At 38.1% G+C, this 20918-nt stretch overlaps 1 protein-coding gene across 1 annotated transcript; it reads left to right on the forward strand.

Annotated features, from left to right (window-relative positions):
• The first annotated feature begins 284 nt into the window (after window positions 1-284).
• Window positions 285-20539, forward strand: EIF3J (eukaryotic translation initiation factor 3 subunit J). The gene is made up of 8 exons (XM_045822687.1): window positions 285-430; window positions 516-619; window positions 10000-10054; window positions 10767-10858; window positions 14756-14870; window positions 17533-17697; window positions 19034-19107; window positions 19459-20539. Exons 1-8 carry the CDS (start codon window positions 388-390, stop codon window positions 19588-19590), a joined length of 780 nt encoding a protein of 259 aa, XP_045678643.1. The 5' UTR covers window positions 285-387; the 3' UTR covers window positions 19591-20539.
• Window positions 20540-20918: the final 379 nt, after the last annotated feature.

The following is a 20918-nucleotide window of genomic DNA, read 5'->3' on the forward strand; positions in this document are numbered from 1 at the left end:
ACCAGGAGAAGGAGTGGCGAGGGCGGGCGTGGGCCAGCCAAGCGATATCCCGGCTAACTTTCCCGCAGTTACGTTTCCTCCCAAGGCCCAGGTTAGCGTGGAACCCTCCCTGCCACCTCCTGTCCCCCGCACCGCAATGCGGGACACTGAAGGCTCCGTCACGCCCTCCCCCGCGACCCCCAGCTCATCTGGCCAGGTCCCACGCCCCCTTCTCACCCGCGCGCGCGCCGCCGCCGCCAGAGGGGGCGGGGCCTGGGCCCAGGCACTCAGTCAGCCACGGTCCCAGCCTGCCCTGCGCGGGCCAACGAGAGCAAATCCAGTGACTCACCTCTGCCGCGCTAACTCCTCTCTGGCTCTCCCCTCACTCACGCTCACACCCGGCTCGACATGGCGGCGGCAGCGGCGGCGGCGGGGGACTCCGACTCCTGGGGTGAGGAGAAGTTCCGGGGCAGGGCCCGGGCCGGCGCTGGCCCCTCGCTGAAGCAGGCACTAACGTGGCTCGCTCTCTTCCGTAGACGCGGACACGTTCTCCGTGGAAGACCCGGTGCGGAAGATGGGGGGTGTCGGCACCGCGGGCGGGGACCGCTGGGAAGGCGAGGACGAGGACGAGGACGTCAAGGTGGGTGCGGGCTGGCGCCGTCGCGGGCGGGGTTGCCCACCGACGGGCGGGTGGGTGGACTCTGGGCCCAAGGGTGCTGTCCGGGCCTGCGAGCCCTGGGCTCAGGCGCGAGCTTAGGGCCCGGCGATGCCCTCTTCCCCTCCGCTCTCTGATCCCATGGGCCGGAGACGACCAGCATGGCCTTTCGGCCTTCCTTAGCGAGGGTGGCGGCCTCCCCAGCCCCAGCCCTTCTTTGTCGGTCCGCGCTCCTGCCCAGATCCTATTCGCTAACTGGGGACTGGAGGTGACAGCATCGGCAGGGCCGGCCCACGTGCGAACTTCGTAGTCAGGAGCCTGTCTTCAAGATGAGACTGGCAAGTTGGGGATTGAGCCCCACGGCTTGTCCCATATGGAAAATCTTGCAGCGCACCTGCCTTTTTGAGCTGATGTCTCCGCAGAGCCAGTCATTCATTCATGTACCCCAAAGGCCCAGTTGTAGAGTTTGTACAATTAGATAGGTGGAATGTTGTGGCTTAATTTTAACTATTTTTTCCCACACAAGAGAAGTAGAAACAGTAATGTGAAATGACTTTTAGCCTTTCTTCCCACACCCAATGGTAAAAGGATGAACTGAGTACTGAGTGCTAGCAATTATTGGTCAGAAACCTGAGTGGTCCACACAGCGACCTGAAAAGTGTAGAGTTGACAGTGACATTAATCTTAACACAAGAAGATATCGAAGATTTGGTGGTTGGAGTAGAGAAGGGGCCAGTGCTTGTTTTTTCCTATGCCTTGTAGATATGAACCAGATTTACCTTCGTCATTCATTTTTGGGTTTTTTTAGTAGCTTCAAAAGTCTGAAGTCCAGCATGTTAAGACTCTTATTAACAAAGTTCTCAAAACTTTTTGATATTTGTGTAGATAAAGTTTTATATGAATTGGAAAATGGTATTTCGTGGTTTTGATTCATTTAGTGAATATTTTACTCCTAATTTCTATTCTTTAGCATTTATTCAACTCTACAAGTCCTTCTGCTTGGGTTGAAAATTTTAAGCTAGAAAATCACTTAACTTACTATAAATACTGCTTTCGTTTGGATTTTACCCTTTTCTCCTAAGTCTGATGAGGTGAATGTTCAAATTATTGAACAACCTGAGGTTCAGAATTGATGGGAGCTTTGCACACATTGGGATTAATAAATGAGTAGTATTGTTGTGAAGATACATAAATGCTTCATTTACATGTTGTATAGACATGGGAATGGATTGTGTTAGCCCCTTCATTTCAAGATATGTTACTTCCCTACATTGCAGAGGATTATTTGTTTTGAGCTTTTAGTTCAGATTTGCCCTTTCAATTTTTCTGTGTATACCTGGATGCAGCAGTTAAGACATCTGTAAATGAAAATTGGAAATAAGTTATTAAATGAGAAGAAAAGATTAGGGAAATCTGGACAAAAGTATCAGAAGATAAGGTTTGAATGGAGTAGTCTGGACTGATGTCATGAAGTAGACTGAGATTATTGGCTCTAAATGGTGTCATTTCTGATAAATATAATTCTGACCACTTGGAATTAGTTTTGGAAATTTACAAGTTGTAAGGGACCATAAAAGTCATCTTGTCCAGTCACTCTTTCAGTGCAGGATTTCTTTTCTTTTATACACAACTTATTTCTGTTAAATAAACTTTGAAGTTTATCTTGGAGAAAAAAAGCTGAACTTGTCTGTTTTATCTCTGAGTTTAAACATTGGTTTAATTCTGTTGAGTTTTTTTAAGATTCTCATGATATCATATCCATGGAGTAGTTTGATTCCTGGACTCTGGAGTCAGATAGACCTGGGTTGATATTGTTGTCTTGACAGTTTCTGTATTTGTGGTCATAAACAAGTTTTTTAATCTTGCTGTTTTAGCTTCCCAATCTGTAAATTGTTATTATAGGAGCTGGGGAGGGCTGTTATTTTACATTTTAAATGAGATAGTACAGGAAGCATTAAGCAAAGTTGGCACTCAATAAAAGTTAATTCACTCTTCAAGATACAGTGTTACTTTTTTAGGCTAATGGACCCTGTGCTTAGGCTGTTTAGGTCTAGTGCTTTTTGCCACATTTTTTATTTCCTAAGCTCAGGGGTAACTTCTCTCCATAGTGGCTATTTACTATGAATTTTATGTTTTGAATGCAGTGACCATGTTTACTAAGCAAGTTTTTGCTTGCTCAAAGGTTATCAGTCTGGAGTTGAAGTTTGCCTCCTTGGATGGTAGTAATACCAAATTTCTGAATTCTAATGTTTTAGTACCTAATCCTTTCCTTAAGAGATGCAAAGTTTAGTTCCCTTGAGATCGAGTAAGTCATAGTCCTTAATACAGTATGAGAATTTTTAAAAAGTCTTCCGAAGATAGTGGAAACAGTAAGTTCTTCAGTTTACATCAGTATCTAGTGTTTAACCTTTAAGAATATAGATTTAATGTCATTTGTAATGTCCTGAGAAATGAAAGAACTGATGTCTTTGTTGCAGTAATGTACTCCCACAGTTTACAATATTTCAGTAGACATTGTAGCATTTTGCTGTGCTTGACTTTTCAGTAGCTGTGTGGCAGTAGCAGAACTGGATTTAGGTAAAATTGTAGGATTGTTAATACTCATGGATTTATTTTATTTTTCTTAACTATACTGATATGTAGAAGCAGTGGGAGGCATTATTCACTTGGTATATATCACTGGACTCTTCCCATTGCTGAAATGATGTGTAGGCTGCGTTGGCAAGAAGGTAGTGAGTATCTACCCACTGCAAGCAGGGGCAATACAACTTTTTCTGCATTTTACTAGTCTCCCAGCTCTTTAATAAAACAGACTAGAAGCTAGATTTATTCCAAGAATGTAGAGTTTGTTTTGAGAAAACTGCTCCTGATTGTGTACAGGCATTTGCTTGAATAATGTTATTAATAGAGTTTCTTTTAAAAATCCTGGAGAGCTGACTTAATTGAAAACTGCTGGCCTCATCCTACCCATTGAATCATCTTGTAGGAACCTTTGTGGGTTAATAGCTTAAACCTACCACAGCAAAGGACATTTTTCAAGCATTGGAAATAGCACTTCTGAAGAAGGAGATCCATATTTCAGAGAAATGGGAGATTGTTGGGAAATACTCAGAAGGTGGGCATTTTGCCAGAAAATGGGTATCTTGAAGTGTATGTATAAATTCTTTGGAAAAATTCCAAACACAAACAGAAAGAAAATTTTAATAAACTTATGGCCAATCTTCTTTCTTCTATATCCCCACTTACTGCTTTCCTCTTCTAACCAGATTATTTTGAAGAAAATCCCAATATGTCATTTCAATACCCTGACTTTAAAAAATTTATTTATTTATTTATTTTTAGAGAGGGGAAGGGAAGGAGGAAGAGAGGGAAAGAAACATCAGTGTGTGGTTGCCTCTTATGTTGCCCACAACCGAGGAATGTGCCCTGTCTGGGAATCTAACCGGAGACCCTTTGGTTCCCCACCCAGCATTCCTTTGGTTCACAGTCTGTACTCAATCCACTGAGCCACACCAGCCGGGGTAATACCCTGATATTTTTTATTAGTCTAAGTTTTTAGTAAGGAAGCATATCTGTTACTGAAAAATACATAATGTTATTGTAATGTTGGAACACTGAAAATAAATAAGCCACTTGTTTCAAATTCAGTGTCTTGATTGTGATCCTCCTTAGCTGGGAATTTAAAGTAGAATTGATTGATAACAAACATATTAAACAGGTAGGCATTGAGATAGAATTCAACTAAGTGCTGACCCGTACATAACAGGATGTTAAAAACTTAATGAAATTGAATTGAGTGAATGACTGGGCTTCCAGAGACCAACAGAGTTCTGAGATGGTGGAAGGACATTTTTACTTCTTTTAAGATTTTTATTTATTTCTTAGAGAGAGGGGAAGGGAGAGAAATATTGATGTGAGAGAGAAACATTGATGGGCTGCCTCTGGTACGTGCCCTGACTGGGAACCAAACCTGCAACCCAGGCATGCGCTCTGACCGGGAACTGGTGACTTTTTGCTGTGTGGGGCTGGGCTCAACCCACTGAGCCACACTGGTCATGGCTGAACTTGTTTTAAAAACTGAATTTTGCTGGGAAGTCCAGCTTTGCCAGAGGTGTCAGAGTCAGTACAGTTTATACAACACCAGCCAGTAAAAGGCTCTTTTCCTACAAGAGATTATGCTTTATCTAAACCAAATTACTTAAAGAAAAAGAGGAAGGAGTGTATGTTAGCGGGCTATGGATATGGGGTAGAAGAATTTTACTGCTCTTTTGATGCTACTTCTATTTGATAATCTATAAATATATCTTGCTTAAGTTGGAAAACATTTTCACCCCTAAAAGTGTTCTTTCATTGCATGTGACATTCTGTAGTTGTATATTATAAAAAATGACAGACTAACCAACTACTGGTCACATTGTTAGAAATAAAAAGAAAGCAGGATTTAATTTTTTTGTTGTTGTTTTCAATTGGGAAGCAGTTTTTAAACCTGAAAAGCAGCCATATCTTTCAGAGCAATGGCCGAAATGATATTGGATGTGTATCTGTAGAAGAGTATAGATAAGCAAGTAGTAGTTTATAAACAGCCTTTTTTCTAAGCAAGCTAGTCATTTTAGGAGAGCAGCTTGGCTGATCTTTTGGAGATGAATTGGACATAATAATTGGAAGATTTATTGGGACCTAAAATAATTAGGGTAAGTAATTGGATATTGATAAGTATTTTCTTGAAGCAAATAACCATTTAAGGTGTACTCCCTATTTTAAATGTTAATTCTAGGTGTTGCTCTAGGCATCCTTTTTGCGTTTTATCTGGATTTGTTGTCAGCATTTATGAAGTTCTAGTGTTTACAGAAAATTGGACAGATTTAGACAATTCTACCTTATATTTACTTTTAGGGTACTTTGCAAGTTTTATAACTAAGGAAACAAAAACTCTCTGGTGAAACAGAAACCAAAAATTTCTGGTGAAAGCTACCTGCCCTTTCACTATTGGGGTTATATCTGTTTGGAAATGTGACGAGTCTCTTTTTGCTGATATCACCGTGCTCTCTCCTTTAGGGATTTGTCACCAGTATAGTAGTAAACTTCAGGGCAGACTTGTATCTGAGCACTCTTGGGTTAGGGTGACAGGACCACCTTTCAGTGGTCCTGTTATGAACTGAGGAGTATACGTCGTGGTTGTTTCCAGGACTTATAGGTAACACTGCTTTTGCTACTGAAATCCTCTTTTGTGGAGGTCTAGGTAGTCTTACTGTGTCTGGCTGATGGGACAGCTTAACTTGACTGTCTGGGGTAGGGTTTTTGCTTTGATGGGGAAACCAGAGATGGATAGAGGTGTGGGACATAGTGTGATTGAGATACTGAGGGAGCAGTGATATGGGGGTGGGGGTGGGGGTGATGTTTTACCGGGAAAGGGAACTGAGGAACAACAGTATTGAATAAAAATGCTTTGTTGCATCTGTTTCTCAATTTTGTAATTTTTAGAATAGAACTGCTTGTTTTAAGCCATACTTCTCCCTTCTTAGCCTTTTAGTACTTGACGTGCTAGAGTAGTTTCATAAAGTTAGTATAAAACTGTCACTGGCAATTTGAGATGTGAACTGATGTAGCTATAGCTGGGCATATCTTCTTAGTATGTGCATAACCCTTCTCTTTGATGAGCTCCCCTGCTCTTCCAAGGGTAGCTCATTCAGAACTAATTGAAAGAACAGTTTTGGTGGGGACAGACCTATCTCCCAGATAGTTATTTTATACTTTAGGACTTAAGTAATCATGTAATCATGTTTACCACACTTTAAAGGAATTTGGCCCATTCGGAACACAGGTTCCTTCATTATTTTTCACTGACATTGTGGGGTACCTATCTCTGGGACTTAGTGTCTTTGTCTGTAAAATAGGGATAAGACCACCTTACTTAAAGGACTTTTGTGAGGGGTACTGTGTTACATATAAAGTCCTTTGCACAGTGCGTGGCACAAAGTAAGCTCTCAATAAATGCTCTCTATCTATCATCATCATTATCAGAAGAGAGCTATAAATATGTACTCCTGGGAAATAAGCAAATGGTCCTCCTATTTGAAGCATTGCCTAAGTCTCATACCACTCACAGACCCAGCTCTCCTATGTTCTTTGGAGATTAAAACAAAATACCTGGTGGTTAACTTTTTTCTTTTTCTTTATTTTAGAGAGAGAGAGAGAAACAGACAGACATTGATTGTTGTTGTCCACTTGTTTATGCATTCACTGGTTGATTCTTGTATGTGCCTGACCTGGGGTCAAATCTGAAACCTTTGTGTATCAGGCCGACATTCTTAACCAACTGAGCTATAGTTACTGCAGTATTATTGACTATATTCCCTAAGTTTGTACTTTACATCCCTGTGACTATTTTGTAGCTACCAATTTGTACTTTTCAATTCGTTTACCTCATTCACCCAGGCCCCCAACCCCTCTCCCCTCTGGCAATCACCAGTCTACTCTAGGTTTGCTTTCATTCTGTGAACTTTGAACTGTGGGTTAAATTACCAAGGTAAGGTGATTATAAAAATATTTTTACTTTATACAAGTTCTTACTATTCTGCTTATAGACCTTAATTAGGATTTTTTGTTTCTTTGGTGGATTTACAGATTTTTATTAATAATAAAGCCTTGGTTAGTGTATATTCCTAGACTGATTCAAATTTATGATCTGTATTGTTGTAAAATTAGAAGCTTGATGTCATAGTTAAGGCACATTAGTCAGCCTCTGCATCTTCCAGTAGTATTAGGGCTGCCTGCTCTGCATCTGCCATCCTGTGGCTCAGCTTCAAATGGTGTGTCATAGTGTGCTTAGACAATGACCAGGCTACCTGTATACCAAAGCACTATTTAAACACAGGGCCACGCCTGTACTTATTAAATTTAACCCTTCTGAATTCTGTGGAGCCTTTAGAAAATTGTGTGATAATTGGTTTATTTTTAGCTCAATGACTGTGTTAGGCATAGAAAAGACAAGAGTATAGATCTACCTTAAAGTGCTCTGCCCAAGTTAGGGAAATGTGTTCCATGAACCTGTTTAACAGTTCTTGGATCCTCTTATATACTGAGTGTGGAAAACAGTTTATTCTTGTATTATTTATTATTATATTATTTTCCATATGACCAACTGTAAACCCACTTTTCCCCCACCCTGCACTGTATTATATAGATTTAATTCACTAACCAGGGTTGTGTTGTATGAAATATTGCTTGAAATAATTGAGCCAATAGTTAGGATGTGGGAAAGTAAGAAGTATAAAGTCCTTATTTTTTTATTTTAAAACAACTGAATTTAAGAGAGATTGTTGGTTTGGTTGTCTTACGTTTTAATTTTTAAAAAATATTCATTGATTGATTTTAGAGGGGAAGGGGAGAGAGGCTAGAGGGGGGAAGAGACAGAAAGATCAGTTTGTTGTTCCATTTATTTATATATTCCTTGGTTGCTCCTTGTACGCGTGCTCTGGCCTGGGATTGAAACCGCAGCCTTGGCATATCAGGACGGTGCTCTAACCAACTAAGCTAACTGGCTAGGGCCTGGGTTTTAATCATTAATGGAGAAACTTTTTAATGAAATTTGACAAGTTGATATAAAAGTTCACATGGAAAAGCAAACAAGCAGAATGGCTGGAAAAGCACTAAAATACCTGAAAACCTACAAGAAGAGACTAGCCCTAACCTACATAAAAACATACTATAAGGCCTATGTAGTTAAAGCAATATGGTACTGGTTTTGAAGAGACAATAGACCAGTGGGATACTATAGAATACAGAAATAGACCAGATACTTATGAAAATAATAGTATATGTTAAATGATGGGGCAAAGGACGATTTTCTTTTTAAAGATTTTATTTATTTTTAGAGAGGGAGAGAACGGAGAAAGAGGGGGAGAAACAGTGTTTTGCAAGAGATACATCAACCAGGGACCCGGCCTCCAACGTAGGCATGTACCCTGACTGGGAATCGAACCAGTGACCTTTCAGTTTGCAGGCTGGCACTCAATCCACTGAGCCACACCAGCCAGGAGGATATTTTAATAAATGATTCTGTGACAATTAGGTAACCATTTGGAAGAAGATAAAATTAGATCCATGCTTCACACTATACCATAGAAACTCCAGATGGATCAGATATCTAAATGAAAAAACAATGAAATCATACATATTCTAGAAGAAAACTCTTTGCTGTAAGAAAATCAAAAGTCATTGAAAGAAATAATTGATAAATTTTACCACATACATGTGGTGGGGTGCATGACACTTCATGGGGAAACATGAGAGGCATTTCCTCTAGGAGAACAACAGGGCAATGATGTCCATTATCTTTACCTCTATTCACATTGTGCTCTAGATATTTAGCCAGTACAGTTAGATAAAAGAAGTCAATTGTGGGGACATAAGAATTGGTAAGGAAGTAAAGCTATCTCTTGTTTGAAGATGATATGGTAGTATACCTTGAAAACCCTAGAGAATCAATGATAAAACTAACTTAATAAATGAAATCAATAGGTAGCAGGATATAAAATTAACATACAATTAACCAATGTTACCCCAATAAATTCAATTAAAAAGTAAAAAAAAAAAAAAGCCCTAGCCAAGTAACTTGGTTGGTTAGAGTGTTGTCCCAATACGCCAAGGTTGCAGGTTCATCTCTGGTCAGAACACATATGAGAAAGCAACCAATGAATGCATAAATAAGTGGAACAACAAAGTAATGTCTCCCCCCATCCCCAGAATCAATTAAAAAAATAATAGCTTTTCTGTATACAAATAACCAGTTAGAGGACATAAAGGGGGAAAAACTATTTATAATAGTAATGCAGAACATAAAATACTTGGAAGTAAACCTAAAGAGAAATGTGGAAACCTCTAAGAGAAAAACTTTAAAACACTCCTTGGGAGATATAGAAGTTAACTGGAACAAATGGAAAGAGCCCTTTTTCTTGGTGAGGGCAGCTCAACATGATAAAAATGTCAGTTTTCTGCCTTGGCCTGTGCGGCTCAGTTAGTTGGGTATTGTCCCGCAAAGTGAAAGGTCACAGGTTTGACCCCCAGTCAGGGCACACACCTAAGGTGCAGATTCTGTTCCTGTCTGGGTGCGTATGGAAGGCAGCCAGTGGATGTTTCTCTCTCACATCAATGTTTCTCTCTCTCCTTTTCTCTCTTCCTTCCCCTCTCTTTAAAATCATTCAGTAAACACAAATATAGATATCAGTTCTCCAACATTAATTTATCAATTTAATGCACTGTCAAAAAATACTGATGGTTTTTCTATGGAGTTACACAAGTTGATAATAAACTTCAAATGGAAAACTAAACATGCAAGAATTAGTAATGGAGTTTCTTTCCTTTAGGATAACTGGGATGATGATGATGATGAAAAAAAAGAGGAAGCAGAAGTAAAACCAGGTGAGCCACTGGGGTTCCTCCATTTTTGGTTTTATGTCTTGATGGGTATGTGGTGGTTTAATGACAAAATGCTCATAAAATTGAAAATTTTGGTATTTAGAAACCAAACTTCATCCCATTCCAACTTTATTTTCTTCTTCCTGCATTTCTTCTCTCTTAACAACATAATCGAGTTAGATACCTGCAGTTTTTGTTTCTGAATTATTGTTAGGAGACAGTAAAGGGTATGGCATTATAGTTCAATGATCTCAGTCCTGCCTGAAGGACTGGGGAAATATGAAGGGAGAAGTTTGGATCTTAGGGGTCAGGTTAGAGAGGAAAATAGCAGAGTCCCCTGAACATTCTCATTCTTTATTTGCCAGGAAATTACCGTATGAAATGGAGCTGGGAGGTGGGGTTTGGTCTCTTGAAGTACACAAATATATGTCTCATTCATAAACTGGAAAATAGTCAAAATTAATTTTATTGTTTTTAAACATTTTATTTATTTATTTTTAGACAGAGGGGAAGGGAAGGAGAAAGACAGGGAGAGAAATATCAGTGTGTGGTTGACTCTCCTGCACAGCCCATTAGGGACCTGGCCCACAGTCAGGCATGTACCCTGACTGTGAATTGAACCAGTGGCCCTTTGGTTCACAGGCCGGCACTCAACCCATGGAGCCACACCAGCGAGGCCTCAAAATAATTGATTTAAAATTTTCTTTACTTTTAGAAGTAAAAACTTCAGAAAAGAAAAAAATAACAGAGAAGATAAAAGAGAAAGAACGGCAACAGAAGAGAAGGCAAGAAGAAATTAAAAAGCGGGTAATTACTGTTGATTTTCAAAAATACAGAACTCTCACATCAGCAGTGGTAACATTGTCTTAACAGGGAGCAAATATTACCTGACAGTTTGAGTGGCTTTGTAAAGACTTTAAATGGACATCATTAGATACGAGAATCCCAAAACTAAATGTGTGGTGTTTCCCAAAACCAAACCCCCCAGAAACTTTATATATTAGAATGCCTTTTAAGTTTTCACAAACATTTGGGAACAGTGTGATTGTGTAATGACCATGGTAAGTGATTTTTTTGCTTGTACCTGTAGTTCTTTCTAATTGTGATTAGTCTTTATTTGCAGTGTATGTATTGAGTGAAATACAAAAAGCATCCATTTCTTTGCCGTGCACTGTATGTTTTCATTTGAATATTTGGAGCAAGATCAAGAATCTTGTATTCATTTGTTTTTCGAATAGAAAACATTTACATGATTCAGAAATTAAAACAGTATTAAGAAGTACTCCCAATCCTTCACTCATTCATTCTGTTTCTCTTCCTCTATCCCTCCCATAAGTAAATACTGGTTTTTTATGTCTCCAGGGTGTCTTTATGCATTTGGATATAACTGTATATTCTTGTTTTTTTTAAATAGTTTTCACCTCCCTTTATTTAATATATTATGGAAATCTTTCCATATCAGGTTATAGACAGTTTTTTTCCCCTTGACTTTTCATTAAGAAAAACTTCACACACAAAGTAAATAAAATAGCATAATGAGTAATTATATACATCACAGTTGTTGGTTTGTGGTTTTTTTTAATGTTTTATTTATTTATTTTTAGAGAGGGAAGGGAGGAAGACGGGGGGGGCGGTGGAACATCAATGTGCAGTTGCTGGGGGTTATGGCCTGCAACCTAGGCATGCACCCTGACTGGGAATCGAACCTGCGACATTTTGGTTCGCAGCCCTCACTCAATCCACTGAGCTACGCCAGCCAGGGCTCATCACAGTTGTTAATATTTTGGCATATTTGCTTCATCTATTATTTTTTTTTTAAGTAAGATCAAACAAGTAACAAATCTTGTGCATTTTTTCAGTTATCCCCAAGTGGAGTGCTTTAGAAGTATTGCTGTGCTGTGTGCTTCATATTGTATCACATCAGTAATGTGTGTCCTATTTTTAGTGATGCTAAAACTGATCACAGGGTTAAGGTGGAGATAGTTGGATCCTTCTCATAAAATTACTATTTCTTCTGGCAAGTAATCCAGCTTCACGTCAGCTTCTCACCTAATAGTTTTGTATCATTGATCATTGCCTAATTATTTCATTAGGTATTGCAGAAAGGTGCTTCTTCTCATTTAGTGATTTCTCTTTTTGTATTGGCTGGCTTTTTTTTTTCCTTTTCTATTTGGTTACTTTGAATATGGTTTGTAATAGAAAGGCATAGTAAAAGCTTAATTCTTTTCTTTTTTTAATTACCAACTTTCAGAGTAAGGAGTGGGTGTAACAGCTTCAAGTGGGGGATTTTGTGGATTTTTTTATTTTTAAACTTATGGACTTACAGGTTTTTATAAATTCATTGTTTTACTAAGATACAGTATTTTTTTTTTTGATGCTCAGATTGTCCCAAGTTTGGTCAGGAGGAGTCCCTTTAAATAGTTCCTATTTTTATGCTTTTGACAGAACCCCATTAGTCTTTGAAAGCTTCTTTGTTTTCTAGTCCAATAAGATGTGCCAGGATCACCTGATAAACTATCCTTCTTAAGTGTGGAATGAGCTACTCCTCTGAGATTTCTTTTAGTGGGAAATGATATTTTGGGGACAAAGCTAAGTACTTCTATACTTAGTACAATATTATTGTGATAGCCTTGCCATCTTTACCCTTTTTCATGGATTAAGCTAGGAAAGTGTGTGTGTGTAATCATTAGTTTATATCGACATTTTCTCTTACTCTTACAATTAAGAAAATGTATTTTTATAATACCAACATTACTAACAGTGTAAAGCTACTAATGAAGTTTAGGATTTCCTTGCAATTCCTTTGGTTTAGAATATCTCCTGCTAAGGATGTATAATTACGTCCTGGGTTCTAAAGTCATTTGAATTCTCTTCCCTGTGTCATTATGTCTAGTTTGATACACATTTTTTGTTTTCAATTTTAAGGTTTTTATTTAATTTAACTTTACTTTTTAAACATGCAATATGTTCAGAAGTCAAAAGTTCTACTGATTGGCTCTGGCCAGTGTGGGTCAGTTGGTTGGAGTGTTGTCCTATAAACCAAAGGGTTGCAGGTTTGGTTACTGGTCAGGGTACATGCTTAGGTTGTGGGTTCAGTCCTCAGTTTGAGTGCATGTGAGAGGCAACTGATCAATGTTTCTGTCTCATATCAGTGTTCCTCTCCCTTTCTCTCCCTCCCTTTTCCCCTCTTTAAAATCAATGAGCATGTCCTCAGATAAAGATTAAAAAAAAAAGTTCTATTGACTGGATCTTTCTTGGTCATTAAAGTTAGAATTATACTTATTTTTATTTTGTTGTGTCTTAAGATTAGTGTCTTAACATAAACCTTAGTTTGAGTATACTCAATTTATCTTAGGCCAAATATTGAGGTATATTTATTTTTGATGCAGGAAATACTTGATATTCAGACTTAAGTATTGGACAGTTAAGTCAAGATATTTTCTTTTTTCTTTCTAGAAAGTATTCTGAGATTATCTAACTTGGCAAAAAAACTTTCTCATCTTATCCATGAGAAATAACATGGTCTATTACAGAAGTGGACTTTTGAATTAGAATTTTCAAACTGCATAGGCATGGATAATTGTGAATGGCACAAATTCCCTTTACCTTTTCCCACTTTGCTAAATTTCCCCTCATAGTAAAAGCAGTAAGTGTTTGTTGTACAAAATTTTATCACATTATATAGAAATGATATGCATTTAACTGTTAACCATTGTCCCAGAGAAGTGCGATTGGGAAATAAGTGACCACTTCTGTTGTGTTTTAAATTTGTTATAATGATAATGTGTTATGTTTTTCATAGTACAAAGCAACATGGTATAAATAAGGGGGAAATATTTTCTGATTCTTTGGGGGGAAAACATTTTTTTTAAATGTCTTCATACTGTTGTCATGGATATACCATACTTTATTTAACCATTCTGTTGTTGAACATTCAGTTTATCTCTAAATTATTTGAAGTTACAAATATTACTCCTCTGGACATCATTGTGGTTAAAATTTGTGTGCATCTTTGGTTTCTTAAGATACATACCTAGAAGTGGAATTATTTGAGTAAAGCATATAAAAATATTTTAAGGCTTGATACATTACAAAGTTGCTCCCTAGGAAAGTTGTTTCAATATTCAATGTTAGCAGCAGGGTTTGAGAGTGCCATTTTCACCTTATTTACAGTTTTAATTCTTTATTTCTGTTAATTTTTATTATTATTTTTATTTTTAGAGGGCAAGGCAGGGAGACAGAGAGGGAGAAAAACATCAATATGTGGTTGCCTCTCATGTGCCCCTCACTGGGGTCTTTGTCCTGCAACCCAGGCATGCGCCCTGACTGAGAATTTGAACTGGTGACCCTTTGGTTCGCAGGCTAACATTCAATCCACTGAGCCACACCAGCCAGGGCTCAACTCTATTTTTAAAAAAGGTTCGAACCTCAGCTCTGTCCCATTACCAGCTCTGTTACCTTCTGTTACTATGGGCAGGTTGCTTAACTTCTCTTTGCTTTGGGTTTTTTTCCTGTAATATTAGGAAAAGAGTAGCTAAAATGTTTAGAAGAATGCTGAAATACAGCATGTAAACACTTTATAAGTGTTTGCTATTATTTATAATGACACGTGCTTATTAAAAACTCATATAATATAGATAGATGTACTGGGTCCACCTGTGATGATTCCAGCCTTTTTAAAATTTCAATTCTGTCTCATTTTAGTTAGAAGAACCTGAAGAAACTAAAGTGCTAACACCAGAAGAACAATTAGCAGATAAACTGAGGCTAAAGAAATTACAGGAAGAATCAGACCTTGAATTAGCAAAAGAAACTTTTGGTAAGTGGGAGTGCGATTACAATGTAACATTGAGGTTCCAAGTAACACTGTGAAAGTCTTACTAGTTATGAAAGTTCAGAAAACATCTTTTTTGAAGAAATATACTGGCTAACTAGATATTAGAAAGCAGTTTTTATTCTCTTTATATTTGCAATATCATTAATTATGGTAGAGTGAGATACATGGTCAGATTTTTTAATAATTATGTTTTGAATATCCAATAAAAGATTTTTAAGATAAAAGGTCATTGGACCCAAATAAAGTCTATCACTTTTTAAAATGTATTCATCAGCTGGATGAAATGTGGCTGGAATGTGAGGTCCGTAGTTTTAAGTACTGACTGCCTGTAGGCCTGTCCTATTGTTTTAAGTCTGGATAAGGCTTAGACAATATTGCATGCTGGTCCTGGGAGAGGGGAGTGGTGATCAGGAGGTGGCATTCAGCGTGGGTCATGCCTCCTTGTGCTCAGGGTAACTTCTTTCTGCAACCTTTCTTGGCCCTCACCATGCCCTGTCTCTACAGTGCATCCAGTTCTGTATGCCATACCTACCACTGTGGTTAGAGATGAGATAAAAGACGTTTTCAGAATCCTGTAAATACTGAGTTGGCCAAGAAGTCCGTTATATTTTTTTCCCATAGGATTGTTCTAGTAGTGCTTAGTTGTCTTTAACTTCATTCCAAATAATTTTGTTAGAGGGTATCGTGACAGTTGTCATATCAGTGTGCATTTAAAAAAAAATCAAAAATTGATGAATTTTTGTGCAGCCATTTTAATATTGAAGATGCAAGGAAATAAAGATTTGTGCAGTGTATGGAGAAGGTGCTGTGACTGACTATGTCAGAAGTGGTTTATGAAGTTTCTTGGTATTGACATTTTGGCCAAATAATTCTTTGCTGTGAGGCTGTCTTATGCACTGGAAGATATTAAGTAGCATCCCTGGCCACTGGAAGCTGGTAATGGGAGATAGCCAACATACTCAAAATACCCAAATTAATAAAGTTATTGGTGAAAATGAAAAATGTTTTTATTTTATGGGAAAAAACATAGCAGACTTTTTGGGCAACCCAATAGATAAATTCAGTGTTCCAGGAGGAGAGTTACATGGCACAGAGGGTAAAAGGAGCATGCCTGGAGAAATTAGAAGCTCTTACTTTGTTTAACCAAGTTCGTTGTTGTCGTCACCTGTTGAGTACTTTGCAGAGTAGGTCATGTTGAAACAGTTAAATAACTTGAAATGAAAGCCTAGCACCAAGGATTTAGTCCCCCCACCCCCACCCCTATTAAATCAAGCAGGCTGACTGTAGTGATCATTTCCTTTCCATGGGAAGTATGTCCTTGTCTTTCACTGGTAATCTCAACAGTTGCTCTTAATGCTCCTGTCCACTGGTGTGTGCTTGCAATACCTTAGCTGCACATCTCATTATAGAGGGCACTCTGCCATTATCCTGTGCCTTCATAGGGTGGGAAAGGCCACCCATGTGCTTATTTAAAGAGAAGAGTTTATGTGGTACCCATAGATTAAAAGGCAAAAACATGCATTCATAGTCATTGTTTGGTTAATAGGATTTTAGGGTTGTATTTCTCATATTAAAACACTGAATCAGAGATATTGTTAACAACTAATTCACTTGCCTATTGAGGAGAATACAAAAGTGTACCATCTCTTGCCTAGAATCCTTTTAGGACACAGGTGGCAAACACAAGGCCCACAGGCCCTCCACTTTGTTTTATCCAGCCAGGCACCTTGTTTCTACCAGCGGCAGCACTGAACTCCTTGCCCCTAGTTAAGGAGTAGTTACATTTATACAGTCCTAAAGTTATATTCAGCTCTTTGAAGGCAGCTGTGAGGCTGATGTGGCCCCTGGTGAAAATGAGTTTCACACCTGTTTTAGGACGTATTAATGTTTTTGTTGGGATTTAACAAATGGTTTGCTCCTGCTTTAGCCTCAAGAGTTAGCTATATATTTTCACAGGAATCATCTTTTTTTTTTCCTTTCTCTCCCCACTTTACTATGGGCCTCTTTTAAATGTTTTTTTTTATTTTATTTTAATCATTGTTCAAGTACAGTTTTCTGTCTTTTACTCCCATTCCAGCCTACTCACCCATCCCTCCCCACTTCCCTCCCATTACCACCCCCCACAGTTTTTGTCCATGTGTCCTTTAAATTTGTTCCTCTAAACCCTTCCCATTCTCCCCTGAAATTCCCTCTTCTCTCCTAAATGTTTTTAAATGTGTAAGATAAAACATGGGAATTTACGTAACAAAAGAAATCTTTTAATATTGAAACAGGTATTGAAATACTAAAATTACTTTTGCTACAGTAATTACATGGCTTCTTTATTAATGCATTAAATAAGATGGAGGGCAGGTCTAATAGGTAATGTGATTTGAAAGGAATGACTGTGAACGGTGTTTCAAGGTATCTGTGACAACGGTGATGTGATACAAAAGTATCTGACCTCTATTGGTAGCTGTCAGGCTTTGCTAGTACCACTGCGATTTGTTGCCGGTAATCAAAATACAAGGAAACAATAAATCAAAGGGCTCGGGTTAAAAAAATCTGTGCTTTAGAATGAAATAACAGGATTATTCAGATAACTAATTATGTTGTAAACTTTTAAAATCCTTCTGGAATTTTCAGTGCTCCCTTTGTGTTACAGGTGTTACTACTAATACAATTTATGGAATAGATGCTATGAACCCATCTTCAAGAGATGACTTCACAGAGTTTGGAAAGTTACTAAAAGATAAAATTACACAATATGAAAAGTCACTATATTATGCCAGTTTTTTGGAAGCCTTAGTTCGAGATGTATGTATTTCATGTAAGTAATTGTAATCTATAGCTCTGTGAGTGGTTTTTAGTAAAGACAGACTCGGGAAAATGGCAGTTGACTTTTTTGGGGGAAGGGGTTGCTATAATATAGATTTAGGATTTGCTTTTTAGCAGTTACTGTGAGAATATTCTGCAAATATGCAATTAGTTTGAGTGGTTTTGTTCATTTTTTGAGGCTGCCTTTTTAATGTTTTTACAGTGGCTTCCTAAAGAGACATCTGAGATTTGTTGCCAAGCAGCTGATGAAAAACTAGCTTATTCTTTTATTTATATATTGAAAGGGGCTAGGAGTGTCTTTTGGAGAAAATGCTCTTTAGGCATTTTAGAGCTGAGACCACAGCAAGTGTCTGTTCATTTTACAGATGAGGAAGCCTCTGGCCAGGTGCAGGTTGCTCAGCAGAGCTGGCACCTATTCTGTGTCCCTGGGTGTGGTTCCAGGCTCCGAGAGGAGTCACACATTTCAGTGGCTGGGTGTGTGGGAGTGACAGCTGGAGTGGTGCAGCACTAATGTGTAAGGGGCTGGTTTTGCTAGTACTGTACTTACTGTTTTTAAGATTGAGAAAAAGGAATTCTATATAATGAATTTTGAATTGGGTTTTATTAGAGGAGTTATTACTAAGCTGAGGGTTATATGATCAGTTATACACCCATAGTTGGTGTACTATTACACCCATACTATTTTCTCTGTTTCTGAAGGTGCTCTCGAACCAAAACTGGACACTTTTTTGGTAGCTAAAATCTGATGTCTGTTTTCAGTTTAATATTTTTGTAAAGAGGGAAGGATATGTTATCCACTCTAAACAGGCTTGTCTCCTGGTAGGACACAGATTGCTGATACCTACTATTTTCATTCTAGTTCCAGTCTTAGACAGTGGAGACCCCAGGGGGTGGGTCGTTGTCTTCTGTAGGTTTTAGAATTGTCATTCCATGTTTATTCAGCTGCTCCTCACTGATAATCAGGGATGTGTTGTGGAAGGGCATGGTTATCTGGTGGGGTAAGGAAGGATGGTAGGCAACATTGAGCTAGCTATAAAGACACTTTGTTTCTCTTTGGTTGAACATTAGTGTCTTGATGATAATGGGTCATTATAAAGAAATTATTGTTGCTGAGTTTGCCATTTTACTTTGAATATTCTGATTTGTAAGCCTGACTATAGACTAATGATTCTTCACTCACTATGTCCAACAGGAGAATGATAGCTTTTTCAAAGTTATTGGAGTTAATGATAAATTAGATTTCTCATAACACATAGGGAAAAATGTATATTTTGCCTTTACTTATCCCCCCAGATGACTAAATATTAGTGGTATACTTTTTTTTTTAGTGGAAATTGATGACTTGAAAAAGATTACCAATTCATTGACTGTGCTTTGTAGTGAGAAACAGAAGCAAGAAAAGGTAAGAGCAAGCTCTGTGGCTCTCTGGGGCACTGTGTGTTACATTAGGATGGCGTTGCAAACATAGTATTCTCAACAAGCCTAGGACATTTTAAAGGTCAAGCAATTCACCAACACCCTTTGAATTGGAATAGAATAAGTGTGTGACATTTACTGTCTTTTTTTAAACAGACATGTTCACAGTCTCAGTTTCTGAATTAATAATAGAAATTGCCCTGTGTTAGGTATGGGATCTCCCTTAGAACTAAAGTTTTTCTGGGACCAGAGGCTTTAGTATCTCTTTGAGGGTTATTATATTAGACTAGATGCATGTGGTAGGTAAGGTCTCATGAATTTACTCTTTTTTCTTTAGCAAAGCAAAGCCAAAAAGAAGAAGAAAGGTGTGGTTCCTGGAGGGGGATTAAAGGCCACTATGAAAGACGATCTGGCAGATTATGGTGGTTATGATGGAGGATATGTACAAGACTATGAAGATTTCATGTGACATTTTATCTCCTCTGGTGTCTTCTTTCTGTTGTCCACAATCCCTTCAACATGTAGCACAACTTCCTTTCCTTTCAGTTCTGCCAAATGCTACAATCAGAAGTGCAGTATCTTTTGTGCTGGTTATTTAACCCCTTGACGCTTAGGTGCTAATGTGCAAATGAGGGAACTTGGATCTTGCTGCCAAGGGGTTAAAATTGGGAACCTCAGTTGCTACTAAATCATAGTTTTAAAAAACAAACAAACAAAAAGCTAATAATGTTGTCATTGTTGCTATTTGATTCTATAGCAGCAGTCACTAAATTGGAAATAAGAGTTGCAACATGACAAAAAATTGTGTAGTATTGACCAGCACCGTTCAGTAATACAGCCTTAACCATACCTCCTTGAACTACTTCATAACTTATCAAGAAAAGCAGTTTGCAGCGAGGGCGTGTGGTGTGCACCTAGTATTAAAATTGCTTTGTCTTAAAATTGAGCGTGAGGATATTAAACATGCATTGTGAAGAAGACTGCTTATCTCAGAGTGAAGATATGGCGGCTGAAAAGCACTAGTTTGATACTCAAAAGTTAAATGACCAAAACCCTCTGACTTTGAAGCCGAAGAAGGTAAACCTCTCCATTATTGAATTACAAGTCATGGAATCTCTTGAATGCAGACTGTGTAGTTTATCAGACTATTCTACTGATGAAGTGCTTCGGATTGGGGAGGGAAACCCTAACTGTTTTATTTGCCTGATTTGAGTGTCTGAGAAAAAAACTTTTGTTCTCCTAGGCTGCAATGGAACAACTTTAAACAGGGTTTTGGCATTTCCTTTCCTTTATAAAACATGCTCAGCAAGCTGCACCGGTTAACTACAGTTTGGTAAATTGTTATGTTAACAATTATGACATCTGCAATGTTTTATAAAGCAAATAATTTAATAAAATCACTATTGTGAGGACTTAAATTTTGTGTTACCTCCCAAGAGATATTTTTGGAGTATAGAGCACAGCTCTTGGGACTAGAGTTCTCTATATATTTACAAAGCTTAATAAATGCTTGATGAGTAGTTAATAGCTTTAAAACAAAAATTATTTGTGAGGCCCTTAATAGTGTCACTCTAGAGCAACAAAGGTATAGGGCTGCCTTCCTCTTTTTATTTATTTGGGGAAATTGTTTGGTGGTTTAGATACTAAGGCCTAATTAAATACCTAGAATTATTTATTTGGAGTAATTGAGCTTATAACTCAGGTTATGGCTGTAAGCATAGATTGAGTATCTTTATTATACATTTTCTTTTAAGCATTTTAGCCAAATTTGTGATTAGAGTCTTTTTTTGCAACTGT

This window comes from Phyllostomus hastatus, unplaced genomic scaffold, assembly GCF_019186645.2.
Source record: "Phyllostomus hastatus isolate PE091 unplaced genomic scaffold, TTU_PhHast_1.1 phas_scaffold_501, whole genome shotgun sequence".
NCBI lineage: Eukaryota > Metazoa > Chordata > Mammalia > Chiroptera > Phyllostomidae > Phyllostomus > Phyllostomus hastatus.

What these genes read in the sequence shown, in the direction of transcription:
- EIF3J (XM_045822687.1), top strand. Translation starts at nt 388, where the DNA reads ATGGCGGCGGCAGCGGCGGCGGCGGGGGACTCCGACTCCTGGG. An exon ending in AAGAAGAAATTAAAAAGCGG is followed by an intron (nt 10,859 to 14,755) that starts GTAATTACTGTT and finishes GTCTCATTTTAG; the next exon opens with TTAGAAGAACCTGAAGAAAC. An exon ending in TCGAGATGTATGTATTTCAT is followed by an intron (nt 17,698 to 19,033) that starts GTAAGTAATTGT and finishes TTTTTTTTTTAG; the next exon opens with TGGAAATTGATGACTTGAAA.